Raw genomic sequence first — 24,593 nt, 5'->3', positions numbered from 1 at the left:
AAGGCACTTTTCCCTTTACCTGAGTTAGTGGTCGGTTTAGAAAGTGCTGCAACCTCTCTCACTTGGGGTGATCGTGTCTTGTTGGCCTACAGAATTTGCACAGGTATTTGAACCGCATTAGGGATTTCTGTATTAAGTTGCCCGAGTAGATTAATGTATTGTGGAGGGTCCAGACACCAAGGACTGGATTGAGACAATGTGACTGAACTCTATCCTCCAGTCTACCCCGTGCCCATCATCTACTGGCTCACCATCGTACTCAGCCCCCTGCCAATCAGGAACATTCTGAAAACTTAAATGGATTCTGCAAAATGGTAGCAGTCTGTGACTTAAGACCTTCCTCTTACCCAGAGAGTTTTACAAGCTGTAAAAGAAATAATAGTGAATAGCAGGGCAAAGAGACCACATTGAGAATTTTTTTAGAATCTATACTGATCCCTGGTGGGACCATGGATCCAAGTTGTAGGGAACTGATGAGAGCGTCAATGTAGGAGGAGTGTGGAAACAGAGGACAGTGCAATACATAGGGATTGTTGCTGGTTTTCTATTGCTTTACCGACAGACCTATACAAAATAGTTATTTTCACACACTTCATTGTGGTTCATATTGCATTACAGTAAAAAAGAGATAAATGAAAGATCCTCTTTGCTGAATCTATCAAATGCATAGTGTTACTAGGTTCCCTGAGGTCCCCAGACCAGGCCTTGTAATTAGAATGATGTGTCAATAACTGCACCAATGCGGCTGCAGTTTATGCTTGCTCCTGCACCCTGAGCCATGAGCCATGTAAACCTGCACGTGGTGCAGCTTTATCATCAGTAGTAGCGGTGGAACGAAATGGAGGATAGGACGGCATTTGTAGCTGGCAATGAAGCTCAGATGTGAATGCAAGGTATGTTGTTATGCAATAGCCTGCAGTTTACAGTGCAGTTTCAAACTTTGCTGAATCCAGTCACGTCATCATTCCCTCTCTGGGGAAGTTCTCTTCCCATGTGGCCAGGGTAGGGCTGCCGCTGCCTGATCTTGACCCTGGGGGTGGATGCATGAGGGAGGATCACATGGGGGAGACAACCTTCATGGGAGGGAAGGAGACTCGCTGGCAGGAACCTGGTATTCCCTTTTCACTCAGACAATGACACTCACTCTTTAAATCCACCAACCTGTATTGCATATTGCGACATAGAACCTGTTCCCCTACTCAGTACTGACTATGAGGCTTTCTTCCATTCTCCTTATGGAAAGACTGAGACGAGAAAGATCGCAGGAGCAATGCAAAGCACTGAACTAGAGACGCGCTGTAGTCGTTAGAAGTATCTGATATGTGTCGGGACATTCAAAAGCCGGCATCGCAAAGAAGGTGGAGATCGAGGGGAAGCAGATCCACTTTACCTGACAGGGAACAAAGCAGATGACAGCTGGAGAAGGGAGCAGGCATGAGGCTGTCTGTGCCGTCACAAAAGGCTGAAGGAAGGTATGGCAGTGATTGTATAAATAATAAGAAGAGTGAACCCTGTTCAGGAACTCCACCAATTGATCACACTGAACGGAAAGGTAATGCAACAGGGCACTGGAACATTACACAGATCACAGCGTGAAGACCAGCATACCACAAGGAATGACAAATAATCAAGGGGCTGCGGAATTGGAGGAACTGGTGTCAGAACAAGAATGGTTTTCAACGATAAGTGAGAGAATCAGAGTAAATAAATATTCAGAGGCCTGAGTGCCCAGATAAAGGAACTTGGGAGTTCAAAGAGTACCAAAGAGTGACATGGAAAAGAACTGAACGGACTGGTACAGGAAATAGCAAGAAGCTATTTGAAAGTGATATTACTGAGAAGTATTCATTTACATTTTTATTTTATTGGGATTTATAATGCACCTATACACAATGTGTTTCAAGTACTTGGCAAAGCAACCCGAAGAGAAGGGAGTCATTCTCCTGGTCTTTGGTTATTTAGGGTAAGTGGTAGGGTCAGTAAGGATGAGTTTTTGTACAGAGGGCAGACTTACTTTGGACCACGAGCACCCTAGTTTAGTTGTGTTAGACAGGGAAGTCCTTAGAATAGGGAAAGTTAGGAATTTTCTCTACTGTTTCAATCAACATCCTTTAAAATGGAAAACATTGGTCTCCCTCCTTCTTGTGACTTACCACACCCCACACATACATGAATGCTGCACTGTGGAAACCTATTTTCTTCTTCTGACAACTATCATGTAAAATGTATGCATTAGATGAGCTCTAGTCCTAGCTGTCATTGGCGCGGTGACAGTGCTGTCCTCTTCCGGAAGGAAGACCGCTCGTACCTGATGCTGTGCTGTGATGCAGTACTGCCTCTTTGCAGAATCTTCGTGACCGTGCACATCACTTCCATTACAAGAAATACTTCACCATTCCTGCCTTTTTCCTGCTCTTATTTTGAGGTACTCAAAGTGTGGCAATTTGGTTCTCTAGCCCTTTGTAAAAATACTGCACCACTACCGCCAGAGCCATTGTAGGCTTCTTGTTAGATTAGTGTAACGCTTTACAAGATGGCTCCCCAAATATGCTCTTACTTAATTGCAGGAACTTGAAAAATCTGCAATCCGCATTGCCACAAATACTCCACGCTATCCCCATATGACTTCTGCCCACTGAAAATGTCATTGGCTAACTATTATGGGTAGGATCTCTTTTTTAAGCTACTTGCCTCTTCTCATAATCTGTAGGGTCATACGCTTTTAATATTCCCTCATTATGACGCAACGTTGGCATGGTTTGCTCTGACCAAGCCACTAGACTATAGAATGTACTCCCTAATGAAATTCATAGTATTTGTAACTTACTAATCTTCCTCTGCAAAAAATAACTCACTTGTTTTAGATTTAGAGTTATCGATAAGCTCAGATGAATGCTTAGTTGCTTATGAGTTGTGGAGCCCTCCTATTGCTGAAATGAAATGACGCTGCACCCAACCTCTCTCGATTAACAGTAGGCTCCTTCACCCCCATTTGCTGTGGCGATATCCACGCTGCATGCCCCCTGAACGCAGACTCAAATACCAAATTACGCCCCGTGTGAAAAATCAAATGACATTGCCACACTCTGTGAATGCAGAGACCTTTTTTTGACCGCTGCTATTAGTTGCTGTGAACGCAGCCTCATTTGCAGTGTAGGACACTGCACTGCCAGGAAAAGAACATGACGTCATGAGGTCCAAAAACATGTGGATTTCTCCTGATGGCACGCACATGCATAAACGTGCCTTTGGGTCCCTTAGGTCCACCGCAACCACCACCACATTCTTTTAGGAGCGCCAGTCCCCTTTCCAACTACCAACTCGGCCTTTCGCCAGGCTGGACATTCACCACAGAGCCCACTCTTCTTCTGGGCACTAAACATTTACCTCAGGCCTCAGCGCTTTAAGACGTCTTGGTGTGTGTCAGTGAGTTCCAGGGTGCGATGTGCTCAATATAGCAAGATCCAGTTCAGAAACCTCTGAGGTGCCTAAGGGGTAGGTCCTAACATTTAGAAGAGTCCCATCCTCATCGCCAAATTGTAGTAGCCTTTGCATACATTAACATGCAGGAGTCATCAGGTAAGTCTTGGAGGTAAGTTCCATTAATTAAGTTCATAGTTACTTGCCATTAAACCATCGATAGTTAGTTCCAATAAAAGCCAATAAGACAATATGAAGAGCAAGGTCTACTATCCTTTTAATGGAAGCCAATGATATTTCCTTACAGGTCCTAGATATATCATTTGTTACATATGTGTGATTAAGGACTCAATGTTATTGTTTGTATGTCCTTAAATATTAAGGGGGGGGTCAATTAACCTGTGTTTTATTGTTGTTAGGAAGTACTATTATACATCTTGTAGCCCCCACATAAGCTAAACTGTGTGGATAACAGTGCGGGCAGCTCATTGGATAAATGTTGAAGGACAAATGCCTCCAGATATGATCAATTCCAGTAGCTTCTGCAGTTTTGTAAACCGATTTGTATAGTGCTGTTTTGAATGGTCGTCACCAGGCTCCTTTGCTCATCATGAATGGTTTAATACAATTTCATGTTTCTCTAGACTAAGCCTGGAAAGCTAAACTTTGGCCTGTTCAGTGACTTACTTTTTTGCAGCATTATTATATGCGTGCGCTTAAATTCGAGGGTATTTGTTCTTCCATTGGTTCATCCTTGTAAAACACCTAGGTATTTTGTATTTGCAGCTGGGAGCCACTGGTGAAGGCATTAATAAAAACAGCAACCACTATTTTGCTGAAGGCGGATCTGGTTCACTGCAGCTATTTGGCACCTATTTGTAGTTAAGACTCATGGTTTTTATTGAATTCATTTTGTTCAACATTTCCATCCGGATTTGTCCATATTTATTTTTGAATCATTTTATCTCAATGTATCAATGTTTATGTTTGCTCTGCAAACCATTATTTGCAACTAGTGTGTTTCTGCTTTAATAGAAATTAAAAATGTAGAGCTTTCATGCCTGGAATTGGAAGCTTATAAAAGGGAGTTGTTGCACATCAAGCCAAGATCGTTTTTCATCTTAAAACAAGAAGCTTTGTCTTATGCTGATGTGATAAACATCTCTTTAGCCCTTCAAACACATTCAAAGCTAAATGAATCACTTTTCTAGAAGTTAATCAAGACATGTGAATTTCTGCTTTGTTCTATTTTTTCAAAATAAATACTGAAAGTAAATAAAGTGTTTTCCGTCTGTATTTATGTGTAAAAATCAGTTAAAAAGGAAAACTGGGAGCAAAATGTGTAACATAACATAGAAAGTAACAACCCTGACACAGAAGACAGCAAGAGTAAGAAAGCAAAATGTTGAAAATTCAGCAAGATATGTGCAAAAAAACATGTCAAGCTAAAATGCAAAAGGAAACAAAAAGTAAACAGCAGATAAAGTAAATGATGCCATGAAGATTACAAACAATATTGAAGACAAACAGGTAAAGATACAAATATATGGAGTAAGCACTGCAAATGCTTGTATTCATAAAAGAGCAATGTGTAACCTTATACATTAGTGTTACATGAAATCAAAACTCCACAAACGCACACTCACATCTCTCATCATTTTGACTGCCTCTCTGGTCCTACCCAGCTTTCTGGAGCACATGGCCAGCCTCCTTTTAATGTAGACTAACACGTTGGTGTCCCGCCCTGAGAAGGAAAGAAGACATGAAAAGACCAGTCAAACATATGAAATATAGGCAAGAAGGAAGACAAAACGTGCTTGTTTATAAAGTAGAACAGACACTTCCAATATCAACATTCAGCACCCCCCTTTTGCAGTATTTTATACAGAGTTTAATTCCTGTGACATATCCCTATCCCCCATTTTTTGGGTTATTCCACACTTTGTTCCACTTTCAAGCTGGTCTAATTACATTGTGGCATATTTTTTAACCAACAATACACACTTGGGGAAAATCATACAAATAATGATACAGTAAGACAAACATTACATACATGTAATCGTCTTTCTGAAGCTTTTCTCTGCTTAGATTCACATGCTTTGACAAAGCATTTCAAAAAGGGATGTCGACAAGGCGTGTTTGTAATACTATCCCTAGTTACTCTTTTAGATATTGGATCTGATCTAGAGACCTTAATTACCAACCCAACAAAAACCAAAAGGGCCCTGCTCGATCGCCATTGGGCAAATACTACCGATGCATTTCACTCCTAAGTAACCATGACCCATCTGTCTCATGAGCACAAATGCTGAGGATCCTTATCTACCATACATACCCAATTTCCTAATCGTTATCATAGGGGGTTGTTATTGAGGCTGCGCTGCAACTTGCTCCCGACCAAGGAGATCTTGCTCAGGAGAAGCCTAATCACAGATGCTGAGAGCAGGTTCAGATACTGTAAAGCTGTACTTGAAACCATAAAGCATTTGGCCCTCGAATGTGATGCACTAATGCCACGTAGGACTACATACATGATGCCCTTCTTAAAATATCGAGAAGGCTATAGTGAGACAACCATACAGAAACAATGCTTAAATATCCAAAATGTACATGAAGGTCTAGCATTATCTGGCTTTATTAAAAGTCTTAATTTGCTGTGAAGTCCGATGAGTCCATCCCTGTTGACATTACTACTGATGTGTCTACCTAGAAGGATGTTTTACCAGAAGGTCGACTTTAGACTTGGTGCTTCCTTGAAAGAACTGCTTTGAACAGTGGCCTTTATATGGAATTATGTTAAGTTTTCTTCCTTTTTTCTTTTTCAGGTAATGTGTTATAAAATGTTTTTTGATTATCTGTGCTTCATGTTCCTTTTTTCTATGACAAGTTGTAAAGGTTTAATTCAAAACATATACAATAAAAAAACCAATCCCTATCGTGACTTGTACTGTATCCATGATATATCACGTGTCAAGATCCACAGGTTGTTATTGTTTTTGTCCTGAGGTCGACTTAAGTGGAAACAGTTCTACAAATGACCTACCCAGTATAGATTGCCCAATATTGACCTGCACATGTAGTAGGTAGCTTCATTTTTATGTCTAGTTTCAAATGTAATGCTTAACGCATGTTTTTATTTTGCACTGCATTGTCGTTTTGCATACACCTTTCAGCTCTGGAATGTCTACAACACGCAACAAGGTACTATGAGCTTACGAGCTGATGGTCGTATCTTTAAGTTATGTTGTTCAGTCCCTAGTTAGACAAGGGGTGATCCTTATTGGGAAAAAGCTAAATATGCAAGTGTCTAAACACTTCTAGGCAGAGTCTCAACACTAGGCCAGCTGTTATAACACCTCGGTAAAAAACATTAAAAAATGCAATCAGTCCGGCGACGAGTCCAGTCTGCGCCAGTCTCTACTCTCTGTTCTTGCAAGGCGCTGCACATCGAGTCTCAGTCCAGTCCTGTTTCTACTCCGCCTACCTTTAAAAGGTCTTGCCGGCGCAGAGCGGAGTTCGGTGACGAGTCCAGTCTGCACCAGTCTCTACTCTCTGTTCTTGCGAGGAGCTGCACATCGAGTCTCAGTCCAGTCCTGTTTCTACTCCGCCTACCTTTAAAAGGTCTTGCCGGCGCAGAGCGCGGTGCGGAGTCCGGCGACGAGTCCAGTCTGCACCAGTCCGCGCCCGGGAGCACCCGAGACACAGCCGTTTAACCTCAGCCCTGCTTTCACTCAGCCTCGATGACGCTAACAGAAGAAGGGCCCCAGACTCGCAAGAAAACACTCCAACATCGACGAATGCTTAATCCATGGACCGCGATGAAAGCAGCAGCCGGAACAAAGGTAAGCAAAACTGCTAGTCGAGCTTTGCTCGCATCGCTTACCCTACCTGCAGCTCTATCAGAGGCACACTCAGAACAGCCTTCTGTCTGCCATAAACCTAATCCACGTCCTGAAGCTCTGAGACGTGAACGTGTAAACGAAGCGCAACCACTCATCCGTTTCTGTTCCAATGACTGCCTCCCGCACACAACCTCGGCAGTAAACTTACTTGTGAATCAAATCCTCCAGGGAAGGTATGGGGGTCCAATACCATTGTTGAGCCAGGAGCAGCTGGATGCTTCCAACAGTGATGTCCCAGAGGCCCCTGTGATTTCGGTCCCCCATCCTGTCTCTGTTGGTACTCCGCTGATTCTCCAACCGATTAATAACGCTGGTGAAGATCCGGCAGCTCAGACTGTCGGCTCGCTTTTTGCTGTGCCAATGCTCTTTACGCCGAGCTGCGCTGCTGCCGTAGCTCAGCCGCGCCTGGATACGACATGTGACCTCTCGATTCACCCAGTTCCTTCAGTGCCTGATATATCGGCAGCCCAACCCATTCAACCAATACAACCTCTGCGCTACACCAATCACGTCGCCTCTCCCTTTACGGTGAGTGACGACGAATTATTAAACTGGCCAAATGACGAGGCAGTGCAATGTTCCTTAAACTGTGTACAAACAGCACCGCCTGTACAGCCGAAATCACTTGTAGTGGTTCTCCAAAAAAGCCTGCCACAAAGCCTGCATCCTTCAAGACTCACGTCCAGCCACCTAACTTCCCTGCCTTCGTTCTATTTGGCAGCGACGACTGCTGAGCGCCCAACAGACCGAGACCACGCGTGCCCTCAAAGCGAACAACTCCTTGAAAAAACTCACGATCCATCAACGCTTTTAGGAGGATGGCCAGCAAAAGAGTGCGACAACAATTCCATGCCGTATCACACGCCCGAGCTCTCGGTCCAAGGAAACCGTAGCAGCTATGCATGTCAAGCGCCAGAGGAATCAGCCTCTCCAAGAGCTTCGATCGGACACCTCCCAAATTTGCCCCTGTTAGCAGTACCACAAAAGCCATCTGACTTGGAATCCAGCTCTCTTGCCAGGGCAAAACGGTTACAACGAATTGCGGATCTAAAGTCAAATCTTCAACATCTCCCAAAAGCCCAAGACCACCAAGCTGCCCAAGCAAGCACCCCACTCCCTCTAAACAAGTCCTTTCACGGTGAATCTCCGCCGTCTAATCTACCACGAACTCTTTCTCCCATTAATTCAAAGTTTCATCTGGATTGTTCAATCTCATCCTCAAATGAACAAGACGCAACTTCTGCAAATATCTTGCACGCAAGCATCTCAATTGAAGCTATCACGCAAATCCATAACAATGTTCTTGCTGCAACTGTAGTCGCGTTGGCACCTTTTACCAAACTATACAAAGCCCTATAAAGTCAAATATCTGATCAAGGAGCGATGATTCAGAACCTGGCTCAAAAAATAGACCAAATTGATCTCTTCACAGACTTTCTTCAAACACAAATGGAAAAAAATGCTGACCAGTCAACAAGATGGCAGGAGCGTTTAGGCGACTTGGCCGCAAGACATCATTGTCAAAACGATACACCTATAGAAGGCCTGTTAGACGCTGCGAAATGGATGAGGAAAAATGCCAATCATAACATTCAAGTGCATGCAGCGCCTTCAAGTACAAAAAGCAATTTACCAGTTCCAAATGGCGAGGTACAACTGCCAAACGAGACAAATCTTGCGGCAATCAGCGTCAGTTCCTCTTTAAAACCTGATACTATCGTCTCAGCTTCAATCCAATTGGTTCAATCTGAATCTGAGCCCCACTGCGATCCATCAAGACATACGAACATCGCTAACCCACCAGGAAACAATGCTCCCCTCCTGATCGAAACCTCAGCGACCTCCGTGGAACCACCTGGTCAAGCAAGTTTGCAACCGACCTCATTTAAAATATTTAGCGTCCCAGCCAAAACCTTTGCCACAACTAAAACTAAGAAGAGTCCTAACCTCGTCAAAAAGAAACGCACTGACAATGGACACAACGAATCGGAACAAAAAAGTACACGTCAGAATGTAAAAAAATTCATAAGAATCTTGACTACTCCAAAAAAAACTGGTCTGTTTGAGCGAAAAACTGGCCACCCACAAGCAAGCTCTCTACAAACTCAACTGCCTCCCCAACCAAAAGGTCAGAACAAAGCTCTGTCTAAACAAACGGCAAAACGCCGACGCATAGACTCGGACATCTGCCCAGCACGGCCAATGAAAGTTCTGCAGATCTATGCAATTTATCCACATACTCAATCGGAAGCGAAACAAACAACGCCTCCTCCTATGAAGCCACTCCAACAAATGTCTTTGACAAATTGCAGAGAAGTCAATCCATCTGAATGAAAACCTGCACAAACGACGTTCTCGTGAAGCTTCAATAAAGGAAAGTTCAAATGTTGCAAAGGTCTCGTTCTCACCTGTTAGCTCAAAACTAAACCCGAAGCTAACATTGAACCAGAGGAAAATCGATGTTCATTTTTGTACTAGAGCACATGGCGATACTACATCAAAACCCGCAACAACTTCATGGAAACTCCGACTCCAGAACATTCATTCGGACGAACATGAATTAAACTTGAACAGAGCTAACGTTCTAAAACTATTCGCCTGTGTTCCTCAACTCCGGACAATAACGACCGACGACATAATAATTGTTGAGTATGCAACGGAAAAATCCACAGACCAAGTGCTGCTACACATAACTTCACGTGCTGTAAAAAACATCTTATTACAAGCAGTCGAAGAGCTGCTTGTCTTTGGATTCGACATCACCTTGGAACCTGACTTGACAAATCAAAAAGGAATTCCGACCAGGAAGACAAATACAAATAAATCCGAAAGTATCACCTGTCGGACGTCCTTACGGAAATCTTTAGCGTTTCCACATAGACCTCGAAACGACTTGGACCGCAAAGCCGGAAGTGACGGAAGCAGACCTGTTGCTCATAGAAGAAACGACCAAAATCATTGACAATGAGTGACTCGGACAAAGCTTAGTCTGATTTCCTGGAACACCCATGGCTTTACGCATTTGTTCAACAATTTTACAGAACCTCTAGACGAGGTCTTCATAATCTGCCTCCAAGAAACATGGCTTCGTGAAGCGCCCACCCGAGACGGATTCAGTATTTTCTTGAACCCTGCCAAAAAAACTCCAAAGGTCGTCCCTTCTCAGGTATAATAACTCTGGTGAAAATTTATAAGTGGATGACCCCTAGTGTTGCAGTCAACCCGAATCCCTTTGTGCAGGGCACGATTATTCGATCTGACACGACGAACTCCAAGATCCACAGTCACCTACTTGTAATCAACTGTTACTGCAACCCAGCAATGATCTCCACTACGGATTTCATTGCTACGGTAACAACTTTAATTGACAACGCCTTCCTTAAGTATACCAACCTATCAGTGATTGTATGTGGCGATTTGAACTGCAGCTGGTTTCGATTAAATCTTCGCACCATGGAAAACAACCAGATACCTGAGTCTGAAGTATCTGAACGAGGTCAACTCTGGTCTCGAGCGCTTGCCTCACGCAACTGTCAGATGGTAAACGGTAACACAAAGGGTGACCAACCCTGTAAGACAACCTGGAAGCAACTCCAATGTAGAAATACCTTAGACTACATTTGGGCCGCTCGAAATCTATTCGAAAGGGTTGTGTCACTCGAGGTAGTCCCGACGGCCGCAAGTGATCATGACATGCTATGTTTATCACTAGATTACGAAACCTACCCTCAGCCCGAGACATACGAACTACCCCTGTCAATAAATGCTGCTGAAAATCGGCTACAAACCAACGGCCCGCAAATCCTGAAACTAGTTTCAAGTCTTGCTGACTCAAACGATGTTGAATATGTTCCGATGCTCGCCGCGTTGTTGCCAAAATATTCTAATTCAAGATTATATGGCCACAGCCCAAAACATCTCTTCAGTAATGAAATCGCCTCAGCAAAAAAATCACTGAGGAAAGATCTACGGCTGATAAGAAAGTCCCAATGCGATCAAAAAGTCATACAAAAGGACATAAAAGATCAACGCCAGGCCTACAGAAATTGGCTTAAATCTCACTCTGTGATAATTGAACAAGACAGAGCTGAAATTATGTTAAAGTTAATAATCACCAAAAACACGCGTGAAATATGGGCTCTATTAAATAAAGGAATCACAAAGACAATTTCAAACATGTCAAATGAAATTCCTAGCTCGAAGTGGGTCGATTACTTTACAAAGGCATATGAACAGCCGCTCCAAGACCCACAAGTCCTTTCCTCCATCTCTTCTAAAGTTTGGAATATAACTCCTTCCCATGAAGATTTAGAACTGGCAATTCAAAAACTAAAGAACTCAAGAGCAGCCGGTCCAGACCAAATTTCGAACATCACGCTAAAAAAACATAAGCATCACTGGGCCAAATTTATGGAAAGTCTGTTTCGTCAAATCTCAACTTCAAGAAAAACGCCTGCTTCGTGGTCCAAGGCTATAGTGGTACCAATCTATAAGAAGGGTAGCCGAGACGAACCTTCGAACTATCAGCCCATTGCCCTGCTGGATACGATGGGAAAAATACTCGGATTGTTTCTCCGACTGAAGCTGACGTCATGGGCAGCCAAGGAAAAACAAACAGACTGTTGACAAACAGGCTTCGTTGAACAAGTAGGTGTTGATGTAAACCTCACCCTACTAACTATTCTAAAACTAGAAGCCCTAAAAGCGAAGAAAAAAATCTTTTTCGCATTTGTCGACCTTAGACAAGCGTTTGACGCAATAAATTGCGGAAAACTCTGGTCCAAACTACGAGGGTGGAACTGTCCAGCTCAAATTCTTGAACCCCTCATAGCTCTGCATACCAACACTACAATACAAGTGAAAGTGAATTCTAAAGGCGTACTGACAGAGCCAATTCCTACGCACAAAGGAGTTAAGCAAGGTTGTCCACTTGCCGACGAATTATTCAAACTATTCATCTCTGATCTACCGAATTGGCTGGAATCTGTTCACAGTTTTTCTCCAAAGATAAATGGAACTTCCATTAAATGCCCCGTATACGCCAATGACATCGTGCTAATTGATCTAACTCAGATCGGCCTGCAACATCTACTGCTCAGTTTAAACGAGTACCTAAAAGCTAATGACCTGCAACTAAACACAGGAAAAACGAAGATTATGTGCATTGGAAAAAGTGTATCGAGAAAAGACAAAAACTTCAAATGGGCAATTGGAAAAGCAAATCTAAATATCGTAACCTCTATTCGATACTTGGGCATCATGGTTAACAACTCCCTTCGCGAATCTGCATGGTCAAGCGACCTATTGGAAAGAGCAAATAAACTAGGTCTACAGGGAGCAAAAATTAACAAAGACTTTGGGAAATTCTCAATAGCGCCATTAATATTTTACCTGCAGAAGTTCATCCCCACCATAACCTTTGGTGGAGCGACAGGGTGGAATCTCGATCATTCCCTGTGGCAGCAGCTTGAAGGGAGGTTCTGGAGACGAGCATTAGGACTTCCCAAATATATCTCAATGGTGGCTCTGAAATACGAACTGACCCAGAACTCAATCTATATGACATTATTATGGCAATCCGGAAAATGTTGCTCGGATTACGAATCCCAGCATATGAAATCTTCGCAAATGATAACGAATATCCACATTCAAGCTTACTTCAAACATGGAAGTCTGAAATAAAAACCATCATGGAAGCCGCCAATATATCTACTGATGAGCTGATTGATCGACCTCAGCATGCAAACAAAAACTCGAATCCTGGGACTGGATATCAATTTACGAGCTTCGAGCAACTCTTCAATCCACTTTCCCAGACTTGACGAGTATGCTGAAACTACACTCCCTACCGAAGTATCTCACAACTTGCCCCTCACGTTACCACAGGAACCAATTCCTGAAATTCAGACTGAATGCTCTGAACACCAGAGAATCATTATGGCGATGCCGATCTAAAACCACTTCTTCAGACAAATGCAGGTTTTGCAACTCAAGCGAAGTGGAGTCATTAAAACATCTAATAACAGCTTGTACTCAGCTTACCATTCCCCGAGAATTACATCTGCACTCCTATAAACCCATCCTGTATGACGCAGATGAGTGGTGGGAAATTGTCTCGGCTGGGAGAAACATCAAGCTCACATGCAGCATAATCAACTTCCTAGATGCGATATTAAGCACAGATCAAACCTTAGGAAGTGAACCAAGACTTTATTATGCGCGAGAAAAGAGGGACAAGACTTAAAGGGAAAAGGAAAAGAACACTGTCTTTTCAAACTGTGGGGAGCTGAGTAGTCTAATTTAGCTTTGACTGGAGCATTATAGCTACATTTTGAGTTATTGCAATGTAACAAAAGTTTGATACACGTATTGAACTGTAGTCATACAATAAAATAAAAAAAATGAAAAAAAATTCAATCATTAGCACAGACAAACTAACAAGAACAATACAAAATATGCTATTAGTGTTCAAAACAACAACTCAGAACAACAAAGGCCTAAATCTCACTATTGAAGAGAATATTGCACTAATACCAATGAACAATAACACAGAAATATCACTATAATTTTCAGACGAACCATAGGTCTTAGATCTGCGCTTTTGCATAGTGAGCGAGAAGTGCAGTGGATTTTCCATCTATCTGTTGCATGCAAGGCCAAGATGGGCCAAAGCACACTGTGAGGCTGGGCGTGGGGCATAAAAGCATACCTCCAAATTATGTGCAGGTAACACTTTCTGGATGGCATACATCGAGTTGTGTCCTGAAGGTTCACATAAAGGTCTTTTTAAAAGTGGGCCAGTTGGCTTCTTTGCATTTTAGGCACAGGAAATCACACATTGGCTTGCTCCATATTGACCAAACAATTAAAAGGCTAGGAGATGCTTGTCATACGTATGAAGATGCTTGTCATGCGTATGAAGATGCTTGTCATGCGTATGAAGATGCTTGTCATGCGTATGAAGATGCTTGTCATACGTATGAAGATGCTTGTCATGCGTATGAAGATGCTTGTCATACGTATGAAGATGCTTGTCATGCGTATGAAGATGCTTGTCATACGTATGAAGATGCTTGTCATGCGTATGAAGATGCATGTCATGCGTATGAAGATGCTTGTCATGCGTATGAAGATGCTTGTCATACGTATGAAGATGCTTGTCATGCGTATGAAGATGCTTGTCATACGTATGAAGATGCTTGTCATACGTATGAAGATGCTTGTCATACGTATGAAGATGCTTGTCATGCATATGAAGATGCTTGTCATGTGTAATATGACCATTCAGGTGGAAGCGGGGGCTCAGTCGAAGTGGGAATCGTTTCCTGTGGCTCAAATTAACAGGAGAACTGAACAGGACTTCTAGTTGTGGGTTTTTTTATTTGCATATGTGGTCGCGAACAAAGATGAGAGAAGCAAAGGTGCAGAATGGGTTGGAGTTTAGCAGGACAACTAAAGCTAACAGTGCAGCACAACCTAGACACAAACTTCTTCAAGGCATCGTTTAACTTTGTTAAGTACTCACATCCACTCCAAGCCAGGAAGTAGATGTGGGAATCACATTCATACAGTGCAGTGGTACTCAAACCTTTTCATACCAAGCTCTCCCTCGAGTAAAAATATTGTTTCTGGGCCCCTCCTCCCTCACCTTATAAGCAGATATTCATCTGATTATATCTTCTATTAAAAGCAGTCACCTTAACCCTTTTTTATTTTAAAAAGTCATCTTAATCCCTTTTTAAAGAGTCAGGAACCCGCCCTGGACATCCTTCCGGCACCCCTATGGGGGCCAGCTCCCCAGTTTGAAGACCACTATGTGACAGAGTTGTGGGCATGGCCCTGCCGGGAGGGGAGCCGAAATCTAACAGTCACCTGGGTGATCAAGCGAGTCTGGGCAGGCCCCTTCCCTGCTCCTACTTACCAGAAAAGGCCACGGTGGGCTTCTCACGAGAACTGCGACTGCCAGAGCAGGGAAGAACTCAAGAGGCCTGGACCGCACCACAGCAGACTGTGCAGCACCAAAGGGTGTAACCAGCAGGGCAACACCGGCTGCCAGAAGGGACGCCGCAGAGACTCTTGAAGGCACCACGGCATCCAGGAATGGAACCGGCACAGGAGAACCACCACCCACTAAACTACCAAGGAGTGGGTATATTAAACCAATCCACTAAACCACCAGTGTTTGAAATGGACAAAGGCCTTCAGATAGGCCTAAAAGAGCAACTGGTCCCTGTGAGCCATTACAGGCTTCAAACCAGAAATTCAGTCAGACTGCCTGAGAAAGGGGGTGGGGCTTACAAGTCCTTAAGAAGCCTCCCCAGCCCATCCCATGACACCCCCCCTGGAAGACAGGTAAGTGATGCGATAGGGTGAGTATCCAAAACTGGGGTTTGGGGGGTATTTAAGTGTGTGAATTGTTTAGTGGGGCTTAGTTGGGTGAGGACAGGAGACGGAGGAGGATGTCCAAGAGACCAGAGGAGCAGAGCGCGACAGGAGTACGGAAACTACCAGAGAGAAGGGGGTCTGTGTAGTATTTGTCCATGGAAGTAAGGAGTAAGTGGATGAGTGGCGCGAGTGAGAGTAGGAAGATGAAGGCGGTGGTCGTAGTAGTGGTAGTAGAGAGAAGGGGTAGCAACATGAATAAAAGAAGGTAGTAGTGGTGGTAGAGAAGTAGTAGTAGCAGCAGAAGAGTAATAGTGGCAAGGAGGTGGCGGAGGAGAGAGGAGCATAATAACAGAGGTAGTAAGGGGTAGCAACAGTGAAGGAATTGAGTAGCAGCTGGAGAGCTAACATCAAAGGGTGGAGGTAGGAAGGCGGAGTGTGTGACGCGAGGGATAATGGAATGGTGGTAGGAAAACAGCTTGGGCTCCAGTGTAGAGGAGGGCCAGGAGAGATTGTGCGTGTGAGAGAGAAAGAGTGATGCCGGGCGTAAGAAGGCATCATCCCTAATTCCCTAAGAAAACACTAAGCAGGGAAAGGAGAGGGAGAGTTAGTAGACCCCTAGGGAGTTAGGTAGCCAATGCCTCTGGAAATTCACACTTAGCCTTAAAAAGAAAAAGTGACGTTAGGGGTCAGCTGGAGCTAGCAACTAACCACCCATTACAGACTCCTGGGTTACAGAGGTGGGAAAGACCGGGGAAGTTGAGAGAGGGAAGGCCCTAGGCCAAGCCCCAACTCTTCAAAGAACACGGAAAACCCTAAAGATACCTTTTTAGGAACCTACAGCCAACTGCTGTATCAAGTACAATGAACACCCTTGGACTATCAGACAGCGTGAGCATAGCTATTTGTGCAGGACACCCCGTCACAATAGGCAGATTGAAATATTGATAAGGCAATTATTTTAAGCACAAGCACCAATAGAAATGGATTTACGGCTGATAGCACAGCAAGTAGAGCGCTCGCTTTGACATCCGTGCAGAGCCTGCCCACGCAGGTTCAAATCCCGGCAGGGCCAAACTCAGCCTTTTCATCCTTCCGAGGTCAATAAATGAGAACCACACACCATGGGTAATAAGCAGCGCTCAGATGCCCGAGGGTTTGCAGCGCTATATAAATGCAAATTATTATTATTATCATCTGAAGGACATCAAATACAAGGATGGTCTATAATAAAAATGTCCCAGGTGTATAACTTGTGACTGACCAGAGAATTAAGATCACATACCCATGCTGGTCAGATGCTGTAACCCCTAGAGTAGATGGCTTGTGCTATTGGATTGGGTAATAGTGTCATACGCCAGTATATATTGAGGCGCAGCACCACATGGCCTTATTTCCACCCTTTTTCCCTAGCACTTTGATGCTGAGGGACTGCAGAACCAAGTTGTATTAGCTAACCGTAAAGAGGGGCAAGTAGGGAGGGCAAGGAAGAATCTGTGGGAGGAACAGCCATTAGAAAGAACATTATTAAGAGGTGAATAATTGGTTCTTCTAATGGATTCCTTCCAATGATTCCTCACCTATGACAGACCCCCAATGCAGTGTTTACATCTGGAGGAGGGAGCATGAACACCACCTAAACCAGAAAACCCTGTCCTGACTGAGGATCCAAGCAGTAATTCTTTGCAAACGTGTGCAAAGAAGCCCAAGTAGCCACCCTCTAGTGGAATGAGCCCTGAGGCCCTCCAGCCAATCCATACCAACAAAAAGCTGGTCATCTTCCCTGGTCTCCCTCATCTGATAAATGTAGTAACTGAGGGTCCACACAGAGTCCAGCCAATGGAATCGTTCCTCTGTCTTGGAAAGATGAGGTGGAGGAAAAAAGAAAGATGGATCTATTTAGAAATATAACATACTCAACCCCCTAGAAGAAGAGATGGCAACCAGGAAAATCACCTAATGGCTGAGTAATCTTGATGAACAAGAGTGCACGGACTCAAACAGAGCACCTATAAGAAACAATAACACTAAATTTAATCCCATGTCGGAAAAAACAAACTGGCCTGGGGAAAACTAATTACGCAATCCCTGCTGAAACTGCATGACTGTGGGAATTGTGACAAACAAGCCCTCCTGCGGGGTCCTCTTGAAAACCAAAATAGCAGCAAGATATCTTTCTACACCCCCTCTCGCTCCCTTCGCTCCGCTGACCACTTCCTTCTCACTGTTCCTCCTTTGCCTTGTGCCTCCTCTCGTTTCCGCTCCTTCCAACTCCTAGTTCCCCTCCACTGGAACTTTCTACCGCTCTCAATCCGCTCCATTCCTACATTTTCCTCATTCTGCACCTCCCTTAAATCTCTCCTTCTCCATTCTCTGCCATGATTCCCCTCCCCCGTATCACTCCCCCTCTCCCACCCTCTCCCTCTTCCCCCTAATCACCTCCCTCCACAACCTCTTCCACTCCTTCCACACCCCCTTCGCCCCTCCTGTTCCCCTTCTCCTCCTCCGACCCATCCCTCCCTCTTCCTCCCAGTTCTGCTCCTCTACTCTCCCCAACCCTTCTCCCTAATCACTCTACATACTGTTTTGTTGGTACGATTCAAAATTCTAAATTGTTATTCGCTTCTACTGTTACTGTTAATTTGTTATCGTTAAATGTACCCTGTTGTTAAAATGTGCAGCGCTTTGGCGTAATACAAATACAAATACATTGCCAATCTGCAGACCCGTTAAAGCCAAAGTAAGCAGAAAATCCAAAACAGAGCATTTGGACCAAGTAAAAGAGTCCAGGGTCCCTCTCCCGCAACCAGAAGGCATACATGGATTTGGTGGCAGGCCTTCAGGCACAGAGAAGTGGGTCCAAGAAGTATTTTGACAAATCCCACTCCTTGTACCTTAACCGTTCAGCAGCTGGGCATGAAGGTCCAGGCTGCTGAGGTTCTGGTGGAGAACTAGTCCTCTCCTGAATGAGAGAGGATTTCAACAGAAGGCACCAGAGAGGGCAAATGAACATGACCAGCAACTCTGGGTATCAAGGTCTCAGGGCACAGTCCGGAGCGATCAAGATCATGTGCATTCTTGTAAGAACCAGCGGAAAGACAGGGCTCGGCAGGAACTCATAGAGCAGTCTAAGGTCCACCAGTCCGTCAGTGCATCCCCCAGAGCTCACTGGCAAGGAAATTCCCAGGAGCAGAACCACTTGCACTTTCTGTTCACATAGAAGCAAAGAGGTCCACCTGAGGAGTCGCCGAAACAGGAGAAATCCTCCTCCAGAACTTCCTGACTGAGCTCCCACTTGTGGGGGAAGAGTTCCTGTCTGCTCAAGGCATCCACAGTGACATTCTCCTTCCCGGCCAGATGAACTGCTGTCAGAGAGAGACCGTTTTCAAACACCCAGAACCACAGTCGCATTGCTTCTCTGTGCAGAGGCAAGGACCACACACCACCCCTTTAGCTGAGGAAGTGGATGACCACTGTGTTGTCCATCTGGGATAGCACAGTCATGCCCGTGCTGACAGAAGAAAGGCAGAAAGGGCTAGCCTGACTGCTCTCAATTTCAGCAAATTGATGTGTTCTCGCATTTATAATGGAGATCACAGGTCACTCAACAATAGGTCTGGCAGGTGAGTGCCCCAGCCTTTCAAGGATTCATCCGTGACTACTGTCAGTTGGGCTCAGGATTGTTGAAACAAAGCCCCCTTGAAAAAGTTGTCTCACAGGAACCACCACTCCAGGTCTCGGGATACTTTCCTGAAACAGACTACTGACAATTGAGAAGACATTGAAGCGACCTCGTGTGCAGCTGGAGCCTCTGGCACTAGAAGAATGCAGGAGGCCATAAGACCCAGCAGGTACAGAAAAAGCTGATGCCTGAACCCTCTCCTGAGATTAAAGGATGTGGACCATCTTGGAGATGTCTGCATCTCAAACAGGTAGGGCCTGCCAAGGTGAGTGTTCAAGACCGCCCTGATAAATCGGAGGGCCTGGGATGGCAAAACCTGAGACTTCTTGAAGTTCAGGGAGAAACCCAAGGCGTGCAACAAAGCCTTCTCTTCTTAGGTGAGCCGCTATCACTGCTAGCAGCTTGGTGAAGACTCTGGATGCCGAAGCTAGACCGAACTGGACTGTGAATTGGTAGTGCCGCCTTGTGAACCTCAGCTACTTCCTGGGCCTTCTGTGGATAGGGCCATGGAAGTAGGCATCCAGAAGATTACGCCCACTCATGAAGTGGCTTGGTGTGCATCGACTGGCACAACCTGCTTGTCGTGCTCTTCTGCAAGGCAGTACAGGCAGATCCTGTGATGATCAGAGGTGGACTTCTGATATCCGCAGTTGACGACAGGTTTAAAACCTGAGGCCTTTGATGAATGGCGCCAAATGAGGAGTAATAAACTTCAAACAAAGCAGAGTTCCTGAAGCAAGCAGAGAAGAATAAAGGAAGTAAGGTCATGGGTGCGCAGCTCCCAAATTTATACCAAACTATATACGAGAATATATACCGGCACAACGTAATATTGGGAGCGCGGCCGTAGATGCGTTCGGCAGAGCCGACACAGATCCCCCTGGCGAAGGAAAATGTTCAGAAGAGCAGCTGCATTGGGAGACAGAGATCATAGATTAGGAATCCATGGGAGCAAAGAATCTATTAGAAATAAGCTTTACTTGAGTTTGAAATAAAAAGGTGGGTATATTAGTGCTTAGTCAGCACTACAACAAACGCAAGAAAAAGGTAGTAACTTGGAAGAGAACTCCCATGAAATTGGAGCCGACCTCTGGCAGCATGGTCATGAAAGTGCACTAAGTGGAAGTAGGCAGGTGCTACCATGCCACTAAATCGTTTCTGTGTATCCAGAGGGTATCTGAAACTCCATCCTTGGTGTGTGATTGCAAGGGTGCTCGCAGTGGATGAGATGTGTTGTCGCAGACAGCAGCACACTACAGGGCCTGCTTATCCGTGGATTTTTGATCAGCAATCTTTCTGCTCAAGCTTCAGGAGCATCTGCGGCAGGTGATCCATGAGTGGCAGAGCAGCGGGTAGTCTGGTCAACCAGTGATGCTGCTGAGGCATGAGGGGTCTACCCCACAGGCGTCAGGAGGATAGAATGCACACCTAGAGCTGACCTTGTAAGCAGCCCCAATGGTCACCCTGGCAGTCATTGTCAAAGAAACCCAAAGTCTCCTCAGATAATTGATATGGAATGATAGGTCGCCAGCAGTGTTTCTAGCTACAAGAAATAGCCTTCTGAATGGGATGGGTTGAATACACCAGACCTTAAGAGATATCAGATGTTCAATGCAGTGACAGGTCGGTGGCAATCGAATACCCTAAACAGGATGACTGAAAACCAGCATATTTTGGATGGCCTAAGTTTAAAGCCTATCCTTTTTCGATTCCGATTGAGTCCCATTTGTCAGGCAATGGAGGGGAGTCAGGCTGTGTCGGCCCTATTTTATGAGGACGTTAAGTGAATGGGCAATAGGATTTTTCTTTGGTAAAAGAATGGGGGCCAGAGGCAGATGGGTTAAGAGCGGGTGCACAAACACCAGGGCACTTAATAGTGGTGGCATCTATAATTATTCCCAGATTCTAGCTTGAAAGGGGCATGACTAATGGCCAATTTCTTGATCTGTGTCAACCGTAGCTACTATATGGCATACACGCTGAATTTCATTAAAATGCCACAAGGACCTTCAGTGGCTACGACAATTCTGATAGAGAGAATAATTGCATTTATATATGCAGCCAGTAAAGCTACAACAATCCACGCAGAGATGTTTCTGATAAATTGGAAGGTGACGCGGGACAAGCTCTGGAAGATTTGGAATGGGCAAATATGTGCAGGCAAGCAAGAGCAGTATCGAGGAATGCAAGAACTACATTACTGCACTTAAAAGTACTCAAAAAGGCAGATTTACCCCCAGCACTGATGGGCAAGTTTACCTCCACAGTAGTTAGTACTTGCCCACTATGCCCATATCACAAAGCCACATTTCTAGATAGGCTTTGGGACCACAGCATGGTATATAAACACTCTAGGATCAAGCAGTCAAGTAGCATCCATCACACTAATAGGGTTGGAGGGAAGAATCTTGTAATAGTGAAAGTAAATGGTTCATCAATGAAGCACAAATAAAACAGGTGGATAACCTGATTTACTTGGGTCTTCCGGTGCTCAGTAGGCCGACACAATATAAACAGGCGGACAACCTGATTTGCTTGGGTCTTCCGGTGCTCAGTAGGCCGACAATATAAACAGGCGGACAACCTGATTTACTTGGGTGTTCCGGTGCTCAGTAGGCCGACACAATATAAACAGGCAGACAACCTGATTTACTTGGGTCTTCCGGTGCTCAGTAGGCCGACACAATATAAACAGGCGGACAACCTGATTTACTTGGGTCTTCCGGTGCTCAGTACGCCGGCAATATAAACAGGCGGACAACCTGATTTACTTGGGTCTTCCGGTGCTCAGTAGGCCGACACAATATAAATAGGCAGACAACCTGATTTACTTGGGTCTTCCAGTGCTCAGTAGGCCGACACAATATAAAGAGGCGGACAACCTAATTTACTTGGGTCTTCCGGTGCTCAGTAGGCCGGCAATATAAACAGGCGGACAACCTGATTTACTTGGGTGTTCCGGTGCTCAGTAGGCCGACACAATATAAACAGGCGGACAACCTGATTTACTTGGGTGTTCCGGTGCTCATTAGGCCGACACAATATAAACAGGCAGACAACCTGATTTACTTGGGTGTTCCGGTGCTCAGTAGGCCGACACAATATAAAGAGGCGGACAACCTGATTTACTTGGGTCTTCCGGTGCTCAGTACGCCGGCAATATAAACAGGCGGACAACCTGATTTACTTGGGTCTTCCGGTGCTCAGTAGGCCGACACAATATAAATAGGCAGACAACCTGATTTACTTGGGTCTTCCAGTGCTCAGTAGGCCGACACAATATAAAGAGGCGGACAACCTAATTTACTTGGGTCTTCCGGTGCTCAGTAGGCCGGCAATATAAACAGGCGGACAACCTGATTTACTTGGGTGTTCCGGTGCTCAGTAGGCCGACACAATATAAACAGGCGGACAACCTGATTTACTTGGGTGTTCCGGTGCTCATTAGGCCGACACAATATAAACAGGCAGACAACCTGATTTACTTGGGTGTTCCGGTGCTCAGTAGGCCGACACAATATAAACAGGCGGACAACCTGATTTACTTGGGTGTTCCGGTGCTTATTAGGCCGACACAATATAAACAGGCAGACAACCTGATTTACTTGTGTCTTCCGGTGCTCAGTAGGACGACAATATAAACAAGCGGACAACCTGATTTACTTGGGTCTTCCGGTGCTCAGTAGGCTGACACAATGTTGCCTGGGGGAGCACTATAAGAACATGGCCATGGCTCCATCACCTCTATTGGTGAAGTTGAACAACAGGTTTGGGAAGTTCTCCCTAGTTCCGGCTGTGAAATTTTATTAGGCAAAATTGGTGCCCAAACTATTATATGGAATAGAAACTTTGCAGCCTTGGATCAGGAAGACATTAGAGGTGTTGGAAGGCTCACTTTGGAGGAGAGCATTGAATTACCAAACTGTATTCCTGCAGTGCTTATAGGTACAAACGTGGCCTGCTGCCATTGTAAGCCAGAGTGAATTGGAAGTTGCTATGTATGCTTGCAAAATAGTGTAAACCATTAGCACAGTCCCTGTATAGGGACATGAAAAATGTACTCACTCAAGCTTAGAATGAGATGATAAGGCACCTTGTTACATACTGTCATGTTCTACTAAGGGCCTTAGTAATGAATGAGAGCTGGTTTTGTTAAGCGTTTATTATATCAGGCGGATTGGATTGTCACAATTGAAAATCTGCATATGTGCAGCTCTCTTGCCCACTTGCAAAAGGAGCACGAAAAACTGGCCATGACAGCATCGTATCTTCTGCAATGCCGAACAGGTTTGTGAGAGCTACATTGATGCGCATTAGGTATAGCATTATGGCCCGCAGAGGGCTGGTTATAAAGGCAGCCGCATATTGCAGGCAATGTGGTGCACAAGCACAACTTCAGACACGGGACCATATGTTTTTGTACTGCCCTGAACTCCTATTTTTCAGAATGTTGCACTTGGGACAGTTTGTGTATTGCACTAGTGAGGTTGATGACGCCCTTTGGCAAATGACTGTGAGGCTACAGAATACAAAAATTGCATTGGCCGTCTGGGGCTCCATCAATTGTCTAAAAGTATACCCAAACTTGAACTGATGAACGAATTGGGTATTAAGTAAAAAAAGAGGAAAAAAGGTTGATTTATAAAGACCGCTCTGAGGCAGCTCAGAGGGGTTTTTCTAAATCAAACTGCCACGCCCTGCCGCACACAAGTGTGCACAGGGGCTGACCGGTAGGGCCAGCCCGGAAGACAGAAGACATGCCGAAATGGGTAAGTGTAGTTGTGTGTATGTGGCAGTGTGTGGGTATGGGTCTCTGGGAGTGTATGTCTGTGATGGGAGGGGGGTTAGGGATGAAGTGTGTTGAAGGGAACGGGCGGAGGAGAAAACCCTCAATTTTAAGGAGAGAGGGTGAGGGATTGGATGAAATGGCAATGGGGGGTGAACCCCCTCCCCCTACAAAATTAAATAGGTTGAATATTATGGGCCACACCAAATCGGCAAAAAAATAGGTCTTTTTGGTGTGCAGCCTACAAAATTCGACATTTTCACACAGAACCACAAATTGATCTATGTTTTAAGTTCGGAAATAATGTGACTAAAAACTGTATAAGGAATCCTTTGGATATTAAACATTTGGGAATTAATTGCATTACATTTAATCAAAGTACTTTATTATATGCTTTTTAGTGTTGTAACTTTCTATTGAA

At 44.7% G+C, this 24,593-nt stretch overlaps 1 protein-coding gene across 6 annotated transcripts in view; it reads right to left on the bottom strand.

Annotated features, from left to right (window-relative positions):
* Window positions 1–24,593, bottom strand: part of ST7 (suppression of tumorigenicity 7) — a 596,792-nt gene that overhangs the window by 285,561 nt on the left and 286,638 nt on the right. For all 6 annotated transcript variants that reach the window (XM_069627934.1, XM_069627935.1, XM_069627938.1 and 3 more), the window contains one exon: window positions 5,067–5,164. In XM_069627934.1, the coding sequence (XP_069484035.1) occupies window positions 5,067–5,164 (98 nt within the window). The remainder of the gene's footprint in view (window positions 1–5,066; window positions 5,165–24,593) is intronic.

This window comes from Ambystoma mexicanum, chromosome 12, assembly GCF_040938575.1.
Source record: "Ambystoma mexicanum isolate Mex_15411 chromosome 12, UKY_AmexF1_1, whole genome shotgun sequence".
Taxonomy (NCBI): Eukaryota; Metazoa; Chordata; class Amphibia; order Caudata; family Ambystomatidae; genus Ambystoma; species Ambystoma mexicanum.
The sequence above is the reverse complement of the archived record's forward strand: the minus strand, read 5'-3'. Positions and strand labels throughout refer to the sequence as shown.